Here is a 21,046-nt window from a genome sequence, read left to right on the forward strand (position 1 = left end):
GTAACTTAATTCAATTACAAATACTACCGCTTCTTATCAGTTATCATTCTTATCAAGTTATCCTCGTGAAAAACTTTACGTTTGAACCAATAATTTGAAAATAATTAACTCGTTCGAAGAAACAAAAACTACCACTTCGGAAGCCAATCACAGAACGCGCGTTGTTCATTTATATCGTATCAAAACACAGGTGACCAATAATAATAATTTGCTCAAAGCCAATGAGAAATCGAGACTTCGGAAACGTGTGAAATGACTTTTTGTCCAATTGTAAAAACTGCGAAATCAAGCTTCAAGTTCGAGGAACTTGGACCAATAAAATAATTTGATTTAATCCCTTAGGAAAGAATTGGTGAGAATCTTCACGTGATTGTATGAGTACGAATAATTATTGTGTAGTATTTATTAGCCAATGATAAAATCTTCAAAATAAAATTATTTTTGTCTTATTATAGAACTTATTTTCTTTTTTTTTAAGTAGTATTAATTCGATTATTTATGGTCTCATATCCAAAAGTTTTAACGTTTCACGCTTGTAGTTTTCTCCGACCTGAGACCTTAGAGATATGTTTTAAGGACGGGTCATAAACAAGGAGAGGGAAACTATTCAAAATAACTCAGTCAACATTCATTAATTCAACGTTTATTTAGCACAAATAAGAAATATCAAAATAATAGTTTATTCACTGTGGTATATAAAAAAAGTAATAAAAATGCATTAAGAGAGAGATAACTTTGACATAGCAGATCTAATCGTTGCCACACTAGATGTGAATAAATCCCTGAAAACTTGACGACTTTTGGATTCATTCTCCAACTGCTTGGATATTTCCCGCCCTCGTGAAACAATGCAATGTTTCAAGCCCGAGAGTCGCGCTACGTTGAAACCATACGACTTCGGACAGCGCCCTCTTGCCATCTTATACAGGAAAGTAACCGACTCTTCAGTCGGATCGTCGTCGTTTTCGACCATGCAAGCCTATTTATCACAAACAATAATTAAAAAAAACGCCAAATAAAGTAATATACCATATGTCCCAACTGCACGTCTCGCCTCGCCTCAAAATGGTCCACAAGACTGTGGTAGTGCGTAGAAAACAACGTCCGACAATTAATCGTTGTTAGTTTTTCCACATACGCGGTAGCTATAGCATTTCCATCGTGCGTGGAAGTACCTCTACCTAACTCATCAAGCAGGACCAACGAATGTGGCGTCGCATGATGCAAGATAACTGCAGCTTCGGACAGTTCTACCAAGAACGTAGACTGGCCTTGAACAATATCGTCATGAGCCCCCAGACGAGTAAAAATTCGATCAATCAGAGATAAAGTACAGCCGGACGCAGGCACGTAACCCCCCTAAAATTATTCATTAGATGCTCCTTAACCCAAGTCGTATATACCATATGTGCCATAATACAAATAATGGCAATCTGACGCATCAGAGTGGATTTACCACCCATATTGGGTCCAGTGATGAGCAAAATGTTCGCAAAATCGGCAACTCCCATTTTAGTGTCGTTGGGAACGAAGTTATCAATGTTTGTAATGCAGGGGTGACGACCGTTTTCAATGACAATTTTATCCTGTAGCGAAAATTAAATTAAGTGTTATTACTTTATTTGGTCACGTACTGAGTTTCCCATTGGTTCAATTTCAGGAATACATATATCCTGTCCGAAATTGCAAGCATACTGCGCTAGAGAACACAACACGTCCAAGACAGTAATGCAATCAATGGCTTGCTCCCACTGCTCGCGCCTAAATCAGACCATTAGTAAAACATCAAACTAAAACAAACACAACTTTTCGCTAAACTTCTGGAAAATCCTCCGGTTCAAATCTTGGATAACTTTCGCCCTCTCGCTCTCCGCTTTCATCATCTCTGCTAGAAGTTGCTACACTTTAAATGAAATACTGAACGATACAAAAATCAAACGCACCCGACTTCTGGCCGTTGAGTAACGTTTTGAGGGCTTAGCGCCTTTTTTAGTCCCTTCGAGTTGGTATTCACTTGTTACTTTCTTGGTGTGACTTTCGGGAATATCAATTTGGAAGCGTTTTTTATCCGAACCGAAGTATGTAACTTTGCAGCCGAAAAATTGTTGCAGTTCGACTAAATACTCATCGAGTTTTTTCGCTACTGCCTTGATAGCATCTTGTGCCTGGTCGTAATTCTCGTCAACGCCCGGCTTTGGGATTATTTTACCTTCTTTCTGGGCCTCTTCTTGGTCAAACGCGTGCTAAACAGTGCAAGACAAAATTAAAAAAATGGTTAAATTGTTTCCTCACTTTAAAAAACAACAACAGTTCGGTCAAATCAACGTAATGGCCGTCGGGTTTAAACTGAGTCAAGCGCTTAAGTAACGACGACTGGCAGCCTTTGAACAACGGGCACAAGTTCTGTGCCAGTTCAAACCCTTGCAAAGTTTTCAAGAGATCGCCAATTCGCCTTTTCGAATAAGTGGCCGCTTCGTAGAAAACAGCGCGACTGTCGGGGTGATCTTGGGCAAAAAATTTGTTGCCGTAAGTATGAATCCTGGAACAAAAAATGTAACAAAAGTCACAACAAAATCGCCACTTGCTTGGCCAATTGTCGCTCCAAATCTGGCAATTTTTTCAGAACGTCTTGTGCGTCTTTCAACAAAGACGTGTTTTTGACCAGCTCTTGAACCGCCTCTTGTCGTTCTTTAATTTTCTCAACGACACACAAAGGCCGACAGATCCACTGCGTCAGCAACCTTTTGCCAAACGCAGTCTGACAATAATCCAACGTTTTTTGCAAACTGTTCTCTTCGCCCAAGAGATTCAAGTTGACAATGGTCACAGAATCCAAAATCATGCAACTGCGGGGGCTTTTCTCCCGCACATTCATCTCCAACGGCTGGTAAATCTCGAATTTCCCCAAAGAAACGACCTGAATGTCGAGCTTAGAGTCATGCAAGTACCACAAGCAGCCACCTAACGCTTTCACCATTAACTCAAACTCTGGCTTAGCGTTATCTGAAGTAAAACGTCGTGAATATAAAAAAAACAAACTACAAAAACGTACATCCGTCTGTGACGTTTTTGAGGACTTCAGGCAAACACAGGTCATTACTTTCGTTACGAAAATAATTCCCGTTCAGTAATTTTTCAATAGTGGTGCTGGCACCGTAAAATTGACTCTCGGGGGCCAGCGATTCTCGCCGAACATCTCTGTAGTTGGTGTTTAAAATTAGTTTTAGTTTGGAGCTCAGCTTCTTTCTCTCAGTCAAGATCTAAACCAAGTGGACGAATTTAAGTACAGCCACCCAAAAAGAAAATGACGCAACCATAAACGGACGCCAAAAGTTTAAATAATGTTCCACTTTTTTTATTTTATATTTTCAAAAAAATACTGTTAATTCAATTTGACGAAAAATTTATTTCTTGTATTGTTACGTGTTGTCAAATATTTCCAGTGAACTTTATTTGCAGCATTAGTTATAATTATAAGTAACTTATTCTAATGTTCATTGATAACTTTTACTCTAGTTATACCAATTTTTTGAAACATTTAAGATAAAAAATGTTAATAAATCTATTTATATAAATAAATAAATTCTATTATATAAAGTTGAAATACAATTAGATTACTACATTTGGGTTTTATGTTGTTTTATGCACAATAACTTTTGTATCGTTGCGAAATAAACTACGTATTAATATTTGAACAGTTTTTGATTTAAAATATTTTTTGAGCAACCGATAGCAAAATGAAAATACCACACCGACAGTTAATCTTCAATTTTTTTTATTAATCCACAATGAAATAATAATCCGTATTTTACCATATTTGTTATTCGCATATTAAAATTTACTTTGTATCAGCCAAATAATAAATTAAATTTACAGGGAAACTTGACAATTGTTTGTCAGAACCAATATATATTATAGACGCGTCATTTTCTTTTTAGGCGTCTGTACATTTTAAAAATTGCGAACAACTTACTAATCCTGGTGGATATTCCGAAAGACAGACTAAAAGCTTTGAACAGTGTTTGTCGTCATCAAACTCTGCCAGTTTGAAGACGCCAATGGACGTATCAATAAAACAAATTCCGAATCTTCTTTGCGAACCAGTTACGTCCTAAAAATTGCCAATCGTTTTAACTGAATTATTTTATGTGAAATTACACCTTCTCTGCAATGGCATACATGTAACAAGACTGCGAATGCATGGCATCGGGCAACTGTGCGGTGTACACGCAAGTGGCTTTCGTTGAAATTTGACAAATTTCCCGATTGACTACTTTATCGAATTTGGTGGCACGTCCCTGTTTTTTGCACCGTTCGGCCATCATTTCGGGGGTTTCGGTTTGTTCGGTCCTTGCCACCTTAAACCCCTTCTCGATTAAAGCATTTGCCATCTTATGGTAGGCGCTTTCGGGAAAGCCGGAGTGGGCGAACTCCCCCTGCAACATTAACCGATTCATTCAAAAACTAACAGTGTGGGAAGGAACTGCCTTCATGTAGGAAAACCCCAGTTGTGTGACCCCCACAACGGCATCCATGTGGTAAAGCTCGTAGAACTTTCCAACTTTGAAGAACAAAACCGAGTCCATGTGGGTGCTTTTCAGGACCCACCACTGACGCATTGCCGGAGTTTGCTTCTCCAGGAAGCTCTGAGGAATGTAAAGTGTGCGAGGGTCATAGTCTGGATCATCGGGCCGTCTCTTATTAACATCGCGGATTTTATTGGGTTGGAGGAAGTCAAGCCGATTGTGCAACCAATTGGTGTTAAGATCGCTGACAATTGGGGCCGCTTTGGCTGCGCTTTTCTCATTTGTCTTGGAAGCGGACAGTTTGAGCGACTTCTCGGCGGGCTTGCTGTCGCTGTCCGAAGACTCGCTGTCTGAGTCGCTCACCGGCCGTTTCTTCCCGTTTTTCGACTTCTTGGGTGTTGGCTGGATCGGCAAATGCTCATCGTCTGAGTCACTGTCGATAATTGTCGTTTTCTTGCGTTTCTTGGCTTGAACTGGGAATACGTCTCCCTCGTCTAATTGGGGAAATGTTCTAGTTTGAACACGAACTAAACCAAATACACACCCTTATTAGAAACAAGATCCCTTTTCCCGGCGCCGTTTTGCTTGACGTCTTTACCATTTGAGCTTTTCGGAGATTGGAAATAATTCAGAAGGGTGTTACTTTGGCCCGTGCTGAACCGTTTCGACATTTTGTGCAAAATTTTCGAATTGACAACACGGAGCAAATAGTTTTTTAACCAAACAACTAACAACACAACAAAAGCGCGCCTTCTAGCGACCGACAGCACACATAGTAACACAATGCTGCCAACATCTCCCCTCCCCATGGTTAAAGTCGTATCATATTATCAATTTAATTCAATTTAATTGATGATATGATAGTGCCAGTTTTGAACTTACCCCTATGTTTGTATTTTGCACAAAGTCTGTTGATTAAAGGTGTTTTAATAAGTGTATTTTTTCTTAATTAACGAACCCATCAACACAAAAATCCCCAATTTTTTCAAATGTTGTTATCGTTTTTTTTCTACTAAAAATTTAAAGAGGACAGTAAGGTGTAGTAGGACGTACGACAATATAATTCGGGTGAGTTTAGAATGCCTGGTCACACCTCTTGTCGTTCTTGTGCTTCGTGCTCCAAGAATACAGAACACAAAACCAAATCATCAAAAGTGAAAAAACGAACAACAAAAAGAAGATCTCGTGGTGCAGACTCTCCGTGTTGTTCTTGCGCGAAAAAAACCAGGAGTACGAAGGTATGAAAAAGAATTATTTGCCAGACGTTAATTTTCTCTTGTTAATTTGGTGCAGTTGAAGAAAAGAGCTCGCTGCTGTTGTAGTTGTACCAACAAGTGTTGCAAATACAGCCCCTCTTCCGAAGATAGCACCGATACGGCGTGTAGCTGCTCAGATTGCTCCTCTGGGAGTCCCACTTCCGATAGTTCCTTTTCTTCGGATTATGAAACTACCGACAGCGACAGCGGCAGCGAAGACTGTGGGGCTACCCCATCAAAAAGATGTACGTGCAGGCGTTAAGTGCTGTTTAACGCTGGTCGTGATTTGATTTTTTCTTAGTTGTGTAATTTTAGTGTGCAATTCAGAAACTGTGTATTAACTTGAGTATTATGTAAAGATGATAAAGTAATAATAAAGCAGGTAGAGGTAAAAATTGAAAGAACAAAACGCAAATTAACAGGTAAGCTTTATTTGGGTAAAATCAGGCCAATACATATGGTATTACGGTCAAAATCAACGTCTAGTATTTATTGTCGTCTTTCCCAGCAATCCAGTCTTCAATTTCTTGCACCCTAAAAATATAATAATATAAAAATTAAAAGTATGTGCAGTTCTAATAAATAGTTACAGCTAAATATGTTTTTTTATTAAAATGTGTTCTTTTTTACTTATTTTAGTTCGATAATTTTTTTAAATAATGTATGCATGTGTTACATCACAAAAGTTTAAATTTGATTAAAGTTAGCCTTGTATCAAATGCCAAATTTCAGTAAGTTTTAATGAATTTTTTGGCGAAAAAAAATACTAACGTCCTTGGTACTTTGGTCAAATTGACGACACCATCCTTTGTAATAAGAACATCATCTTCAATCCGAACACCTCCAAAGCCGCGGAACCTTTCAATAACATCTGGCACCAAAAACTGGGCGAGTTTCGGACTCGTGAGCGCTTCATCAAGCAACTAAAACAAAAAATCCTAAACCCAAACCTACGATTTTCCAATAGTTCCTACAATATCGACGAAATAGCATCCCGGCTCGATTGTGAAAACCATCCGTTCTTGCAGTACTCTGTTAGTCCTCAACTTGTCGATTCCCCGTGGTTCAGTCCGCCTGCCCGGCTGTCCGGTGATATAGCCCCCCACATCGTGCACATCCAGCCCCAGAAGGTGCCCCAAACCGTGCGGCTGGAAAATCGCCCCCAGTCCTGCTGTAACCATAGCATCGACATCCCCTTTCAGCAGCCCCCCCTTTTTCAGTTCCTCCAAAAGTGTGCGGTTCGCCAACACGTGCATGTCCCCCCAACTCGCCCCTGGCTTGGCGGCGTTAAAAACCGCCAAGTTCGATTTCAAAACGGCTTCGTAAATTAATCTCTGATCGGGGGTGAATTTGCCACTGACCGGAAACGTGCACGTGATGTCGGCGGCGTAGCCGAAGTAGTTGGCACCCATATCAAAAAGACTGCAATTTTATTGATCGATGAGTTGGTTTTCACCAAGGGTGTAATACCAGAGCTCTCCTTCCTTGATGAACCTGTCATTGGGGGCGGCGGCGTGGCCGTAGTGCAAAATCGCCGCGTTCGTATGGGAGGCGCAAATGCAGGTGTAGGAGACGTGCCTACAGCCCCCCACGCTGTAGCAGTGGTGCAGGAACTCCGACTCGCATTGGTACTCGCTTTTGCCGGCTTTGGCGAAACGCATCACCTTGCGGTGCGCCGCTGAGGACGTCTCCACCACGTACTTCATAACAGCGATTTCATAGTCCGTCTTGTAGACTCGCCTATAAATTATATCTAATAAATAAACACAGATAAAAAAACAGTCGCACGTACAAATCAGCAATTTCGTCGAAAAGCAACCGGTTGTCGACTTCAAACCTGAAACCACGGAGCGTATTAATTAAAATTGGTTGTACTCTATCGTTATTTACTTGGAAATTCCCTCAAATTCGGCCTCTTTCGCTGTTAATCCACTGTCGGAGTTTACTCCTTTCTGAAAGTTGTGCCAAGTAAGGACCACCAAGTGATCGAGATGTTACTTACCAGTGTTAGCAAAACAGACGGATTTAATTCGCTTAAAACCGACGCAATCTAAAAAATCACGAAATTAATCAATGTACCTATGTTTGGTATTTTTTATTGAATGTATTTCATAACCAACTATTATCAGTTGAATGTCAGGTAGGTAAATATTTACAACGTTATACAAATATATTTTTCTCGGAAAAATGATTTTATTTATACACAAAATATTTTCAATAACCTAGCATTGATAAAATAGATGACAACCACAAAAATGGTCAAAATAAATCCCTAAATGATTTTTATTTTCATTAAAAATTCATGAGTTACTGTGCCTTATTCCATTTCCCATTCTCTCTCTCGCTTATTTTCTCTTATCTTCCAAATTATAACGCGTTATTTTACTCGGTTTTAATATAGCTTTTAGCGATATGCCAACAATTAGGTATATTCATTTAAAGTGGCACATAATCTTTCAATTGTTGCATTGTTGTTTGTTTTACCGATATAACATTACATCGCGTGTATCCACTTTAGAATATAAATTTAGATTTTTTCTATTAAAAGCATCACTAAAGACAGAGGACGGATATCATATCTAATCTACACACTGGCCACGTTCTCGTAAAAATACAACACTTTTAAACAAAAACAGTAAACAGTATGAATCAGACCTTGACTATTCGAAAAAGTGGAACTATTTTCAACCTCACCAATGCAAAATGATCCGAGGAATCGATTGGCGTTGAGAAAACTGCCAAATTCCCAATAGTTTTTATGTTATGAATTTTTTTAAATTCGACCAATTTTTGCTTTTATTTGCAATTTGCTCGAAAACTATTAGTCGGAAAACAATGATCTTTTTTGAAAAAAATAGATTATGAAAAGAGCTTTCCAACGATAATATACTTCATAGGGTTATCTCTAATAGTTCCGGAGCTATTGCTCGATAAATGTTCCGAGTACCCGGAATCGACGAAAATCGCGACAAAAATTGAAAAAATCAAACATCAAAAAATCAAACAAATGGACTTTTTTTTAAACTTTTAACAATTCTAGTGGGTTGTTATGACATATAAAAGTCCATAAAACTTTGCTAGAGTGAAATTAAAAAAAAAGTTTTTCATTTTTATGAAGGTATTTGCCCTTGACCATTAAATTTTTTTTTAATTTTCTTAATTACGGCTAAACTATTCAAAAAAGTGGAACTATTTTCATCCATACTGATGCAAAATGATCCGGGGAATCGATTGGCGTCGAGAAAACCGCCAAATTCCCAATAGTTTTTTAGTTATGAATTTTTTAAAATTTGAACAATTTTTGCTTTTATTTGCAATTTGCTCAAAAACTATTAGTCCGAGAACAATAGTCTTTTTTAAAAAAGATAGATTATTAAAAGAGCTTTCCAACGATAATGTACTTCATAGGATTATCTCTAATAGTTCCGGAGCTCTTGCTCGATAAATGTTCCGAGTACCCGGAATCGACGAAAATCGCGACAAAAATTGAAAAAATCAAACATCAAAAAATCGAACAAATGGACTTTTTTTAGACTTTTAACAATTCTAGTGGGTTTTAAGACACATAAAAGTCCATAAAACTTTGCTAGAGTGAAATTAAAAAAAAAAGTTTTTCATTTTTATGAAGGTATTTGCCCTTGACCATTAAATTTTTTTTAATTTTCTTAATTACGGCTAAACTATTCGAAAAAGTGGAACTATTTTCACCCATCTTGATGCAAAATGATCCGGGGAATCGATTGGCGTCGAGAAAACTGCCAAATTCCCAATAGTTTTTCAGTTATGAATTTTTTAAAATTTGACCAATTTTTGCTTTTATTTGCAATTTTCTCGAAAACTATTAGTCGGAGGTCAATGATCTTTTTTGAAAAAAAATAGATTACCAAAAAAGCTTTCCAACGATAATATACTTCATAGGGTTATCTCTAATAGTTCCGGAGTTATTGCTCGATAAATGTTCCGGCTACCGGAAATTGACCAAAATCGCGACAAAAATAGGAAAAATCAAACTTTAAAAAATCGAACCAATTGACTTTTTTTGGACTTTTAAGAACACGAAAGGGTTGTAAAAGTATAGAAAAGTCCATAAAACTTTGCTAGAGTGCGATTTTTATTATTATTTTTTTCATTTTCTGATCTTAATCACATTTATGGATTTATGTCCAATGATAATTATCCGATAACCAAATCGTTGAATTAAACTTAAAGTTTGAAAATATAACTCATCGAGTAAATTATAACATTAACGCGCTATCTGCAAAATCTAGACCGGATGGTTATTTTTAAGAATGTTGCAATTTAAGCAGGTCGCATATGTTGCAATCCTTAACACTGATTAAACCCCAAACATTAAAAATCCTCCGATTCATCCGCATCAGCAAATAAATGAAAAACGGATTAGCTCCTTGACTCGTGAAAGCAGCGACTGTTTTTATAAAAAAAAAATAAATGACTTAATTAAAATTAAACGAATGTTTGAACTTTCCATCCAGTGAAAAAGCTTTTGTAACAGAATGTCAGAGTCCCGTGTTCAAATCACCCTAAATAAAAGGGTGAATCAATCAGTTTCATGGCAACGCTTTGTCCACACTTTCATTTTTCAGCATAAAAATATCGCAAATGCACATCAATAGGGACTTATGTAATAACAAGCAAACACGCCAATATTTGAAGGTAAAACAGTTTTATTTATGAGTTTAGTGAGGTGTCCCATTTCTGTCAAAACTAAATAAAAACAAATATTTGGAGGTGCTTTTGCATTCCCCGATGTGGACATCGATATATCAAATAATTAACAAAGATCAGGACCGGGGTTTCAAAGCGGGATTATTAACGTTTCATTTGTTTCTGACTCAAAATTCAAACATGGAATAAATATCACGCCGTGCTCATGCTTTACTGCGAATATGCGTTATGATTTGTGTTCTATATTTGGATCTTTTTCTAGATACTGTTAATCTTTGCCATAACTTGAACATCTGTTTTACGAGACGACCTGACCCAATTTTACAACCTTTATTATTGTTTACACTGTCGTGATAATACGTATTTAACGATAATGTATGCCCCATTGCCTGTTACTTACTTGCTTACCTATGCTAATTCTCTTAAATTTATTAAAAACAATAAACAGGATGTTTCCAGGCAACGGCAGCTAATCACCCTAACACCAGTGATGTAAACAAAACAGGCGATTCTGATTCAACTTAAATGATGTAATCAATGGACCTGGTTGGAAACGAGAACTTATCGTGACAATATAAATTTATTCCCTTTGCCTAAATTACGACACTTGAACCGTGTCAATATCTCTCGCAAATGATTTATGTTTTACTTTCACATTTTTGTTCTTGATACTCTCCGTAATCAGTTTTGCACTCTGTGCCAAGGATACACTTTTTTCGCTTAACAGTAGTTAAAAAAATACCTCATCCACGTAGTACACATGCGGGATTCCATACTTCTTGCTAAACTCTTCCAGAGAACGCGGCGGCCCCATCCATACAGCGTAGCTTTTCGGAAATCGGGGCACAAATAAATAAGCTTTCCCCGAATTCACGTCAATGGCTCCGTAACATCCTGGTTCAGTCACGCCGAAAGACCACATAAAATAAGATTCCTAAAAAAACAAAAAGCAACTAAAATATTTTGGGGTTTCAAAAAAAAACATTAAGATATTTTTAAAATGTGCCTTAAAAAAATAAATCGAAAGATTGCATAGGAAAAAAGTTATGGGGCATGCACGCAGCCCTGGGTCACCCTGTATGTACCCATCTACCGAAAAAGCTTCATAACTTATTTATTATTAGAGATATTTACTTCTCCTTTTTTTAGATAATAGCTGCGTTTCTGGTGCATATTTCTAAAATACTGCGGTATATGCGAGTATACAGGTGTCCCAATATTAAAAAATATACTAAAGTTATGTTTATTCAAAAGGAACGCCTTGTATGTGAGTTATATTGTTGTATTTTCACCCCGTACAATAAACAAAGTAGCAGCAATGATACAACGAGCTATAAAGCGTGTCATTAAGTTAAAAAAAATAAACAAGATAAGAAGCAAAACAAACAAAGTATATGTAATACAGGATATCGTCTGATCGTGAGCAGAAACGAAACTGTCACGCTTTCTTAAATCATTTCGAGTATTTGTTTACAATAACGCTAAATGAAATGTACCTACACAACAAAACAAAGTACCAAGTTAGGAGTCATGTGAAAGTTCGCTTCATGAAATGTTAGATGTTAGTCATCATAAGTTCTATTGTCTTGTTTTAAGGTTGCACAATGTGTTGCAGTTTTGCCTCCCATGCCAATATCTTTCCTATTCTTATTATGCTATTAGAGAAGGTCGAAATTATAGAGAGAAAAGGTCATCGAATAGCCTCAAATCAAATAATATGTCGTTACACACACTCATAAAGCACCTTGACAATAATTCCGCCTAAATAACAAAACGTTTTCGTAATGTCACTTGTCAGGTTGCAAAGGTCGGTATCGGCTGAATTTTGCAACACGAACGTACAGAATCGCTCGCTTTATTGAAATTAGAACGAGCAAAATATTAATAATAGATAATTGGAATTTTATGGCATTGCATATTGTTGTTTTGGAAGTGTTTGGGTGTGTAACCTACTTTACCCACGGTCAATGCTCGCAATTTGCCGCTGACGTTTACATTCGCCAAAAAGAAAGGCTTTGTAAAGTAGAAAGTTTGCAGAATTGGGCAACGTTCACACAAATAATTATTAACAAGTCTAGCTGGCTATTTCGCAAATTCAAATAATGTTTATATAGGTATCTTCCGCACGATACAATGAACCTTAAGTTGTTTGTTGCGGTTTTTACCATTTCCCCCATGCAAACACAATAACAATAACAACAATAAGCCAGCCTTTTGAAAACATCTTCGGCTCAACGATGACAAAACGGACGTCTATCTACGGTCAAGCGTGACCTTCCTGCACACTCCAATTTAGATCCTAATAAGTAATGACTCGCAGTCGAAAATTTGTTTATTAAAGGAAAACAAACGAATTTTAATTTTAACAAAACAAACAGACTTTTAGGGCGAATAAATAAAAAACACGTTTTATTAAAAGTTGAAAGGGGCGGCTGGTTACAGGATGGTATAGACATTGTCAAGGCCTTCGTTAGGAGTCCACACGGAAAATCTAAAACAGGTCAGCCATTGCGAATCAATAATTATTAATCAAGCGATTTAAGCTGATTAACGATGTTCCAGACAAAATTATGATTTTCCGCAAATCAAAAATAGGCACGGGGAAAAGGTGTGATCAACTGATAACACGATTGCGTAAATGTGTGTATTCTTGCATTTCATGTATTCTGCCAGTTTTCGTGAAGTATGATATTCCCCTTTCAAAGCTTTTTCCATAAACATAAGTGAAAAACAAGCTTCGTTTCCGATTTCTCGTCGTCTTTCCAATACATTAAAACAAGTTTAATTAAATCGGTACAAAATATGTACTCGTTATCGGTTAATTGCTTAAAAAATACGAGTACATGTAATAAATATTCTATAAAACGTACGTGTTTGTTGATTGTTGACAAACTCCCATGGGAATAAACACTCTTTCCTAGACATACAGGCCTAATATTAAAAAAAACACTAAAGTTAATTTTTTTCAAACGGAATTTTAATAGAATTTTCGTTTTTGCTTTTTTTTAAATCGGATCTGTTGAATATCTTTGGAATTTTAGGAACTCAAAAGGGTTGTAAAAATTTAAAACTTTCCTAGAATGAGATTTAAAAATTTTTTTGCACTTTGCCAAACTGCCAAATTCCTAATTGTTTTTTAGTTATGAAAACTCTCGAAAACTATTAGTCGGAGAACAATGATCTTTTTTGAGAAAAATAGATTATGAAAAAGGCTTTCCAACGATAATATCCAACTTCCAACTTCATAGGGTTATCTCTAATAGTTCCGGAGCTATTGCTCGATAATTGTATTACTCAGGAAATTTGAGCACAAAAATTGAAAATTTCAAATCTCGTGAAAAGCTGGTATAATACAGAAAATGAGCCGCTGCTCTACGAATTTTAGTTTTTGAGTTATGAATTTTTTTGTTGAATAACATTTTCCACTATAGGCTATAGGAAACACTTATCTTAATTTTTATCAAAAAACTTTAATATTTTAACTCTCGTTAAATGTCGGTGTAATACAGAAAATGAGCCGCTGAACTCAATGGAACAAACCGCATTGCTCTATGACATTTAGTTTTTGGGTTATGAATTATTTTTTGGTGAATAAAATTTTCCACTATAGATATTGCCTATCTTAATTTTTAGCAAAAAACTTTAAAAGTTTACATCTCACTAAAAGATGGTTTTATACGCAAAATGAGCCGCTGAACTCAATGGAACAAACTGCATTGCTCTACGGCTTTTAGTTTTCGAATTATGAATTTTTTTGGTAAATAAAATTTTCCGCTATAGATATTGCTTATCTTAATTTTTAGCAAAAAACTTTAAAAGTTTACATCTCGTTAAAAGATGGTTTTATACGCAAAATGAGCCGCTGAATTCAATGGAACAAACCGCATTGCCCTACGACTTTTAGTTTTTGAGTTATGAATTTTTTTTAGTGAACAAAATTTTCCACTATAGATATTGCATATCTTAATTTTTAGCAAAAAACTTTAAAAGTTCACATCTCGTTAAAAGATGGTTTTATACGCAAAATTAGCCGCTGAATTCAATGGAACAAACCGCATTGCTCTACGACTCTTAGTTTTTGAGTTATGAATTTTTTTTGGAGAATAAAATTTTCCACTATAGATATTGCCTATCTTAATTTTTAGCAAAAATCTTTAAAAGTTTACATCCCGCTAAAAGATGGTTTTTTACGCAAAATGAGCCGCTGAATTCAATGGAACAAACCGCATTGCTCTACGACTTTTAGTTTTTGAGTTATGAATTTTTTTTAGTGAATAAAATTTTCCACTATAGATATTGCATATCTTAATTTTTAGCAAAAAACTTTAAAAGTTCACATCTCGTTAAAAGATGGTTTTATACGCAAAATGAGCCGCTGAATTCAATGGAACAAACCGCATTGCTCTACGACTTTTAGTTTTTGAGTTATGAATTTTTTTTGATGAATAAAATTTTCCACTATAGGAAATACCTATCTTAATTTTTAGCAAAAAACTTTAAAAGTTCACATCTCGTTAAAAGATGGTTTTATACGCAAAATAAACCACTGAATTCAATGGAACAAACCGCATTGCTCTACGACTTTTAATTTTCGAGTTATGAATTTTTTTTTAGTAAATAAAATTTTTCACTATAGATATTGCCTATCTTAATTTTTAGCAAAAAAATTTAAAAGTTTACATCTCCCTAAAAGATGGTTTTATACGCAAAATGATCCGCTGAATTCAATGGAACAAACCGCATTGCTCTACGACTCTTAGTTTTTGAGTTATGAATTTTTTTTGGTGAATAAAATTTTCCACTATAGATATTGCCTATCTTAATTTTTAGCAAAAATCTTTAAAAGTTTACATCCCGCTAAAAGATGTTTTTTTACGCAAAATGAGCCGCTGAATTCAATGGAACAAACCGCATTGCTCTACGACTTTTAGTTTTTGAGTTATGAATTTTTTTTGGTGAATAAAATTTTCCACTATAGATATTGCATATCTTAATTTTTAGCAAAAAACTTTAAAAGTTCACATCTCGTTAAAAGATGGTTTTATACGCAAAATGAGCCGCTGAATTCAATGGAACAAACCGCATTGCTCTACGACTTCTAGTTTTAGAGTTATGAATTTTTTTTGGTGAATAAAATTTTCCACTATAGATATTGCCTATCTGAATTTTTAGCAAAAAACTTTAAAAGTTTACATTTCGCTAAAAAATGGTTTTATACGCAAAATGAGCCGCTGAATTCAATGGAATAAACCGCATTGCTTTACGACTTTTAGTTTTCGAGTTATGAATTTTTTTTGGTGAATAAAATTTTCCACTATAGATATTGCATATCTTAATTTTTAGCAAAAAACTTTAAAAGTTCACATCTCGTTAAAAGATGGTTTTATACGCAAAATGAGCCGCTGAATTCAATGTAACAAACCGCATTGCTCTACGACTCTTAGTTTTTGAGTTATGAATTTTTTTTGGTGAATAAAATTTTCCACTATAGATATTGCCTATCTTAATTTTTAGCAAAAATCTTTAAAAGTTTACATCCCGCTAAAAGATGGTTTTTTACGCAAAATGAGCCGCTGAATTCAATGGAACAAACCGCATTGCTCTACGACTTTTAGTTTTTGAGTTATGAATTTTTTTTGGTGAATAAAATTTTCCACTATAGATATTGCATATCTTAATTTTTAGCAAAAAACTTTAAAAGTTCACATCTCGTTAAAAGATGGTTTTATACGCAAAATGAGCCGCTGAATTCAATGGAACAAACCGCATTGCTCTACGACTTTTAGTTTTTGAGTTATGAATTTTTTTTAGTGAACAAAATTTTCCACTATAGATATTGCATATCTTAATTTTTAGCAAAAAACTTTAAAAGTTCACATCTCGTTAAAAGATGGTTTTATACGCAAAATGAGCCGCTGAATTCAATGGAACAAACCGCATTGCTCTACGACTTTTAGTTTTTGAGTTATGAATTTTTTTTGATGAATAAAATTTTCCACTATAGATATTGCATATCTTAAATTTTAGCAAAAAACTTTAAAAGTTCACATCTCGTTAAAAGATGGTTTTATACGCAAAATGAGCCGCTGAATTCAATGGAACAAACCGCATTGCTCTACGACTTTTAGTTTTTGAGTTATGAATTTTTTTTGGTGAATAAAATTTTCCACTATAGATATTGCATATCTTAAATTTTAGCAAAAAACTTTAAAAGTTCACATCTCGTTAAAAGATGGTTTTATACGCAAAATGAGCCGCTGAATTCAATGGAACAAACCGCATTGCTCTACGACTCTTAGTTTTTGAGTTATGAATTTTTTTTGGTGAATAAAATTTTCCACTATAGATATTGCCTATCTTAATTTTTAGCAAAAAACTTTAAAAGTTTACATTTCGCTAAAAAATGGTTTTATACGCAAAATGAGCCGCTGAATTCAATGGAATAAACCGCATTGCTTTACGACTTTTAGTTTTCGAGTTATGAATTTTTTTTGGTGAATAAAATTTTCCACTATAGATATTGCATATCTTAATTTTTAGCAAAAAACTTTAAAAGTTCACATCTCGTTAAAAGATGGTTTTATACGCAAAATGAGCCGCTGAATTCAATGGAACAAACCGCATTGCTCTACGACTCTTAGTTTTTGAGTTATGAATTTTTTTTGGTGAATAAAATTTTCCACTATAGATATTGCCTATCTTAATTTTTAGCAAAAATCTTTAAAAGTTTACATCCCGCTAAAAGATGTTTTTTTACGCAAAATGATCCGCTGAATTCAATGGAACAAACCGCATTGCTCTACGACTCTTAGTTTTTGAGTTATGAATTTTTTTTGGTGAATAAAATTTTCCACTATAGATATTGCCTATCTTAATTTTTAGCAAAAATCTTTAAAAGTTTACATCCCGCTAAAAGATGTTTTTTTACGCAAAATGAGCCGCTGAATTCAATGGAACAAACCGCATTGCTCTACGACTTTTAGTTTTTGAGTTATGAATTTTTTTTGGTGAATAAAATTTTCCACTATAGATATTGCATATCTTAATTTTTAGCAAAAAACTTTAAAAGTTCACATCTCGTTAAAAGATGGTTTTATACGCAAAATGAGCCGCTGAATTCAATGGAACAAACCGCATTGCTCTACGACTTTTAGTTTTTGAGTTATGAATTTTTTTTGGTGAATAAAATTTTCCACTATAGATATTGCATATCTTAATTTTTAGCAAAAAACTTTAAAAGTTCACATCTCGTTAAAAGATGGTTTTATACGCAAAATGAGCCGCTGAATTCAATGGAATAAACCGCATTGCTTTACGACTTTTAGTTTTCGAGTTATGAATTTTTTTTGGTGAATAAAATTTTCCACTATAGATATTGCATATCTTAATTTTTAGCAAAAAACTTTAAAAGTTCACATCTCGTTAAAAGATGGTTTTATACGCAAAATGAGCCGCTGAATTCAATGGAACAAACCGCATTGCTCTACGACTCTTAGTTTTTGAGTTATGAATTTTTTTTGGTGAATAAAATTTTCCACTATAGATATTGCCTATCTTAATTTTTAGCAAAAATCTTTAAAAGTTTACATCCCGCTAAAAGATGTTTTTTTACGCAAAATGATCCGCTGAATTCAATGGAACAAACCGCATTGCTCTACGACTCTTAGTTTTTGAGTTATGAATTTTTTTTGGTGAATAAAATTTTCCACTATAGATATTGCCTATCTTAATTTTTAGCAAAAATCTTTAAAAGTTTACATCCCGCTAAAAGATGTTTTTTTACGCAAAATGAGCCGCTGAATTCAATGGAACAAACCGCATTGCTCTACGACTTTTAGTTTTTGAGTTATGAATTTTTTTTGGTGAATAAAATTTTCCACTATAGATATTGCATATCTTAATTTTTAGCAAAAAACTTTAAAAGTTCACATCTCGTTAAAAGATGGTTTTATACGCAAAATGAGCCGCTGAATTCAATGGAACAAACCGCATTGCTCTACGACTTCTAGTTTTAGAGTTATGAATTTTTTTTGGTGAATAAAATTTTCCACTATAGATATTGCCTATCTGAATTTTTAGCAAAAAACTTTAAAAGTTTACATTTCGCTAAAAAATGGTTTTATACGCAAAATGAGCCGCTGAATTCAATGGAATAAACCGCATTGCTTTACGACTTTTAGTTTTCGAGTTATGAATTTTTTTTGGTGAATAAAATTTTCCACTATAGATATTGCATATCTTAATTTTTAGCAAAAAACTTTAAAAGTTCACATCTCGTTAAAAGATGGTTTTATACGCAAAATGAGCCGCTGAATTCAATGGAACAAACCGCATTGCTCTACGACTCTTAGTTTTTGAGTTATGAATTTTTTTTGGTGAATAAAATTTTCCACTATAGATATTGCCTATCTTAATTTTTAGCAAAAATCTTTAAAAGTTTACATCCCGCTAAAAGATGGTTTTTTACGCAAAATGAGCCGCTGAATTCAATGGAACAAACCGCATTGCTCTACGACTTTTAGTTTTTGAGTTATGAATTTTTTTTGGTGAATAAAATTTTCCACTATAGATATTGCATATCTTAATTTTTAGCAAAAAACTTTAAAAGTTCACATCTCGTTAAAAGATGGTTTTATACGCAAAATGAGCCGCTGAATTCAATGGAACAAACCGCATTGCTCTACGACTTTTAGTTTTTGAGTTATGAATTTTTTTTAGTGAACAAAATTTTCCACTATAGATATTGCATATCTTAATTTTTAGCAAAAAACTTTAAAAGTTCACATCTCGTTAAAAGATGGTTTTATACGCAAAATGAGCCGCTGAATTCAATGGAACAAACCGCATTGCTCTACGACTTTTAGTTTTTGAGTTATGAATTTTTTTTGATGAATAAAATTTTCCACTATAGATATTGCATATCTTAAATTTTAGCAAAAAACTTTAAAAGTTCACATCTCGTTAAAAGATGGTTTTATACGCAAAATGAGCCGCTGAATTCAATGGAACAAACCGCATTGCTCTACGACTTTTAGTTTTTGAGTTATGAATTTTTTTTGGTGAATAAAATTTTCCACTATAGATATTGCATATCTTAAATTTTAGCAAAAAACTTTAAAAGTTCACATCTCGTTAAAAGATGGTTTTATACGCAAAATGAGCCGCTGAATTCAATGGAACAAACCGCATTGCTCTACGACTTTTAGTTTTTGAGTTATGAATTTTTTTTTGGTGAATAAAATTTTCCACTATAGATATTGCATATCTTAATTTTTAGCAAAAAACTTTAAAAGTTCACATCTCGTTAAAAGATGGTTTTATACGCAAAATGAGCCGCTGAATTCAATGGAACAAACCGCATTGCTCTACGACTTTTAGTTTTTGAGTTATGAATTTTTTTTGATGAATAAAATTTTCCACTATAGGAAATACCTATCTTAATTTTTAGCAAAAAACTTTAAAAGTTCACATTTTGTTAAAAGATGGTTTTATACGCAAAATAAACCACTGAATTCAATGGAATAAACCGCATTGCTCTACGACTTTTAATTTTCGAGTTATGAATTTTTTTTTAGTAAATAAAATTTTTCACTATAGATATTGCCTATCTTAATTTTTAGCAAAAAAATTTAAAAGTTTACATCTCCCTAAAAGATGTTTTTTTACGCAAAATGAGCCGCTGAATTCAATGGAACAAACCGCATTGCTCTACGACTTTTAGTTTTTGAGTTATGAATTTTTTTTAGTGAATAAAATTTTCCACTATAGATATTGCATATCTTAATTTTTAGCAAAAAACTTTAAAAGTTCACATCTCGTTAAAAGATGGTTTTATACGCAAAATGAGCCGCTGAATTCAATGGAACAAACCGCATTGCCCTACGACTTTTAGTTTTTGAGTTATGAATTTTTTTTAGTGAACAAAATTTTCCACTATAGATATTGCATATCTTAATTTTTAGCAAAAAACTTTAAAAGTTCACATCTCGTTAAAAGATGGTTTTATACGCAAAATGAGCCGCTGAATTCAATGGAACAAACCGCATTGCTCTACGACTCTTAGTTTTTGAGTTATGAATTTTTTTTGGAGAATAAAATTTTCCACTATAGATATTGCCTATCTTAATTTTTAGCAAAAATCTTTAAAAGTTTACATCCCGCTAAAAGATGGTTTTTTACGCAAAATGAGCCGCTGAATTCAATGGAACAAACCGCATTGCCCTACGACTTTTAGTTTTTGAGTTATGAATTTTTTTTAGTGAACAAAATTTTCCACTATAGATATTGCATATCTTAATTTTTAGCAAAAAACTTTAAAAGTTCACATCTCGTTAAAAGATGGTTTTATACGCAAAATGAGCCGCTGAATTCAATGGAACAAACCGCATTGCTCTACGACTTTTAGTTTTTGAGTTATGAATTTTTTTTGATGAATAAAATTTTCCACTATAGGAAATACCTATCTTAATTTTTAGCAAAAAACTTTAAAAGTTCACATCTCGTTAAAAGATGGTTTTATACGCAAAATAAACCACTGAATTCAATGGAACAAACCGCATTGCTCTACGACTTTTAATT

General features: G+C 34.3%; 2 protein-coding genes and 1 non-coding gene across 4 annotated transcripts in view; 1 reads left to right on the forward strand and 2 right to left on the reverse strand.

Moving 5' to 3' along the window:
• Positions 1-627: 627 nt before the first annotated feature.
• Msh6 lies at positions 628-5,305 on the reverse strand. Its single transcript, XM_966429.4, has 13 exons — positions 5,071-5,305; positions 4,488-5,020; positions 4,161-4,436; positions 3,974-4,111; positions 3,053-3,260; positions 2,586-3,003; positions 2,293-2,539; positions 1,944-2,243; positions 1,807-1,898; positions 1,635-1,761; positions 1,404-1,586; positions 1,030-1,359; positions 628-979 (listed from the first exon to the last, which is right to left on the reverse strand). The coding sequence occupies exons 1-13, from the start codon at positions 5,195-5,197 to the stop codon at positions 719-721; spliced, it is 3,240 nt and encodes a 1,079-aa protein (XP_971522.4). The 5' UTR covers positions 5,198-5,305; the 3' UTR covers positions 628-718.
• Positions 5,306-5,451: 146 nt separating this feature from the next.
• On the forward strand, positions 5,452-6,379 carry LOC103313036 (uncharacterized). The gene is made up of 2 exons (XR_010335649.1): positions 5,452-5,764; positions 5,820-6,379. It is a non-coding gene; the product is annotated as an uncharacterized LOC103313036 (transcript).
• LOC660234 (xaa-Pro dipeptidase) overlaps positions 6,198-21,046 on the reverse strand; it is a 33,669-nt gene continuing 18,820 nt past the window's right edge. For both annotated transcript variants that reach the window (XM_008195210.3, XM_966483.5), the window contains exons 3-10: positions 11,211-11,402; positions 7,785-7,832; positions 7,673-7,734; positions 7,575-7,619; positions 7,253-7,522; positions 6,757-7,204; positions 6,554-6,705; positions 6,198-6,316 (exon numbers count right to left, since the gene is read on the reverse strand). In XM_008195210.3, coding sequence (XP_008193432.2) covers positions 6,265-6,316; positions 6,554-6,705; positions 6,757-7,204; positions 7,253-7,522; positions 7,575-7,619; positions 7,673-7,734; positions 7,785-7,832; positions 11,211-11,402 — 1,269 coding nt within the window. In that variant the 3' untranslated portion in view covers positions 6,198-6,264. The remainder of the gene's footprint in view (positions 6,317-6,553; positions 6,706-6,756; positions 7,205-7,252; positions 7,523-7,574; positions 7,620-7,672; positions 7,735-7,784; positions 7,833-11,210; positions 11,403-21,046) is intronic.

The sequence above is a fragment of the Tribolium castaneum genome, chromosome 10 (genome assembly GCF_031307605.1).
Source record: "Tribolium castaneum strain GA2 chromosome 10, icTriCast1.1, whole genome shotgun sequence".
NCBI lineage: Eukaryota > Metazoa > Arthropoda > Insecta > Coleoptera > Tenebrionidae > Tribolium > Tribolium castaneum.

Bases quoted from the DNA above. Each gene is read 5' to 3' on its own strand.
- Msh6 (XM_966429.4), bottom strand. From the start codon at position 5,197: ATGTCGAAACGGTTCAGCACGGGCCAAAGTAACACCCTTCTGAATTAT. The intron at 3,004-3,052 runs GTACGTTTTTGT...GTTTTACTTCAG, and splicing joins CAAAAACGTCACAGACGGAT to ATAACGCTAAGCCAGAGTTT. The intron at 1,360-1,403 runs GTATATACGACT...GAATAATTTTAG, and splicing joins TTTGTATTATGGCACATATG to GGGGGTTACGTGCCTGCGTC.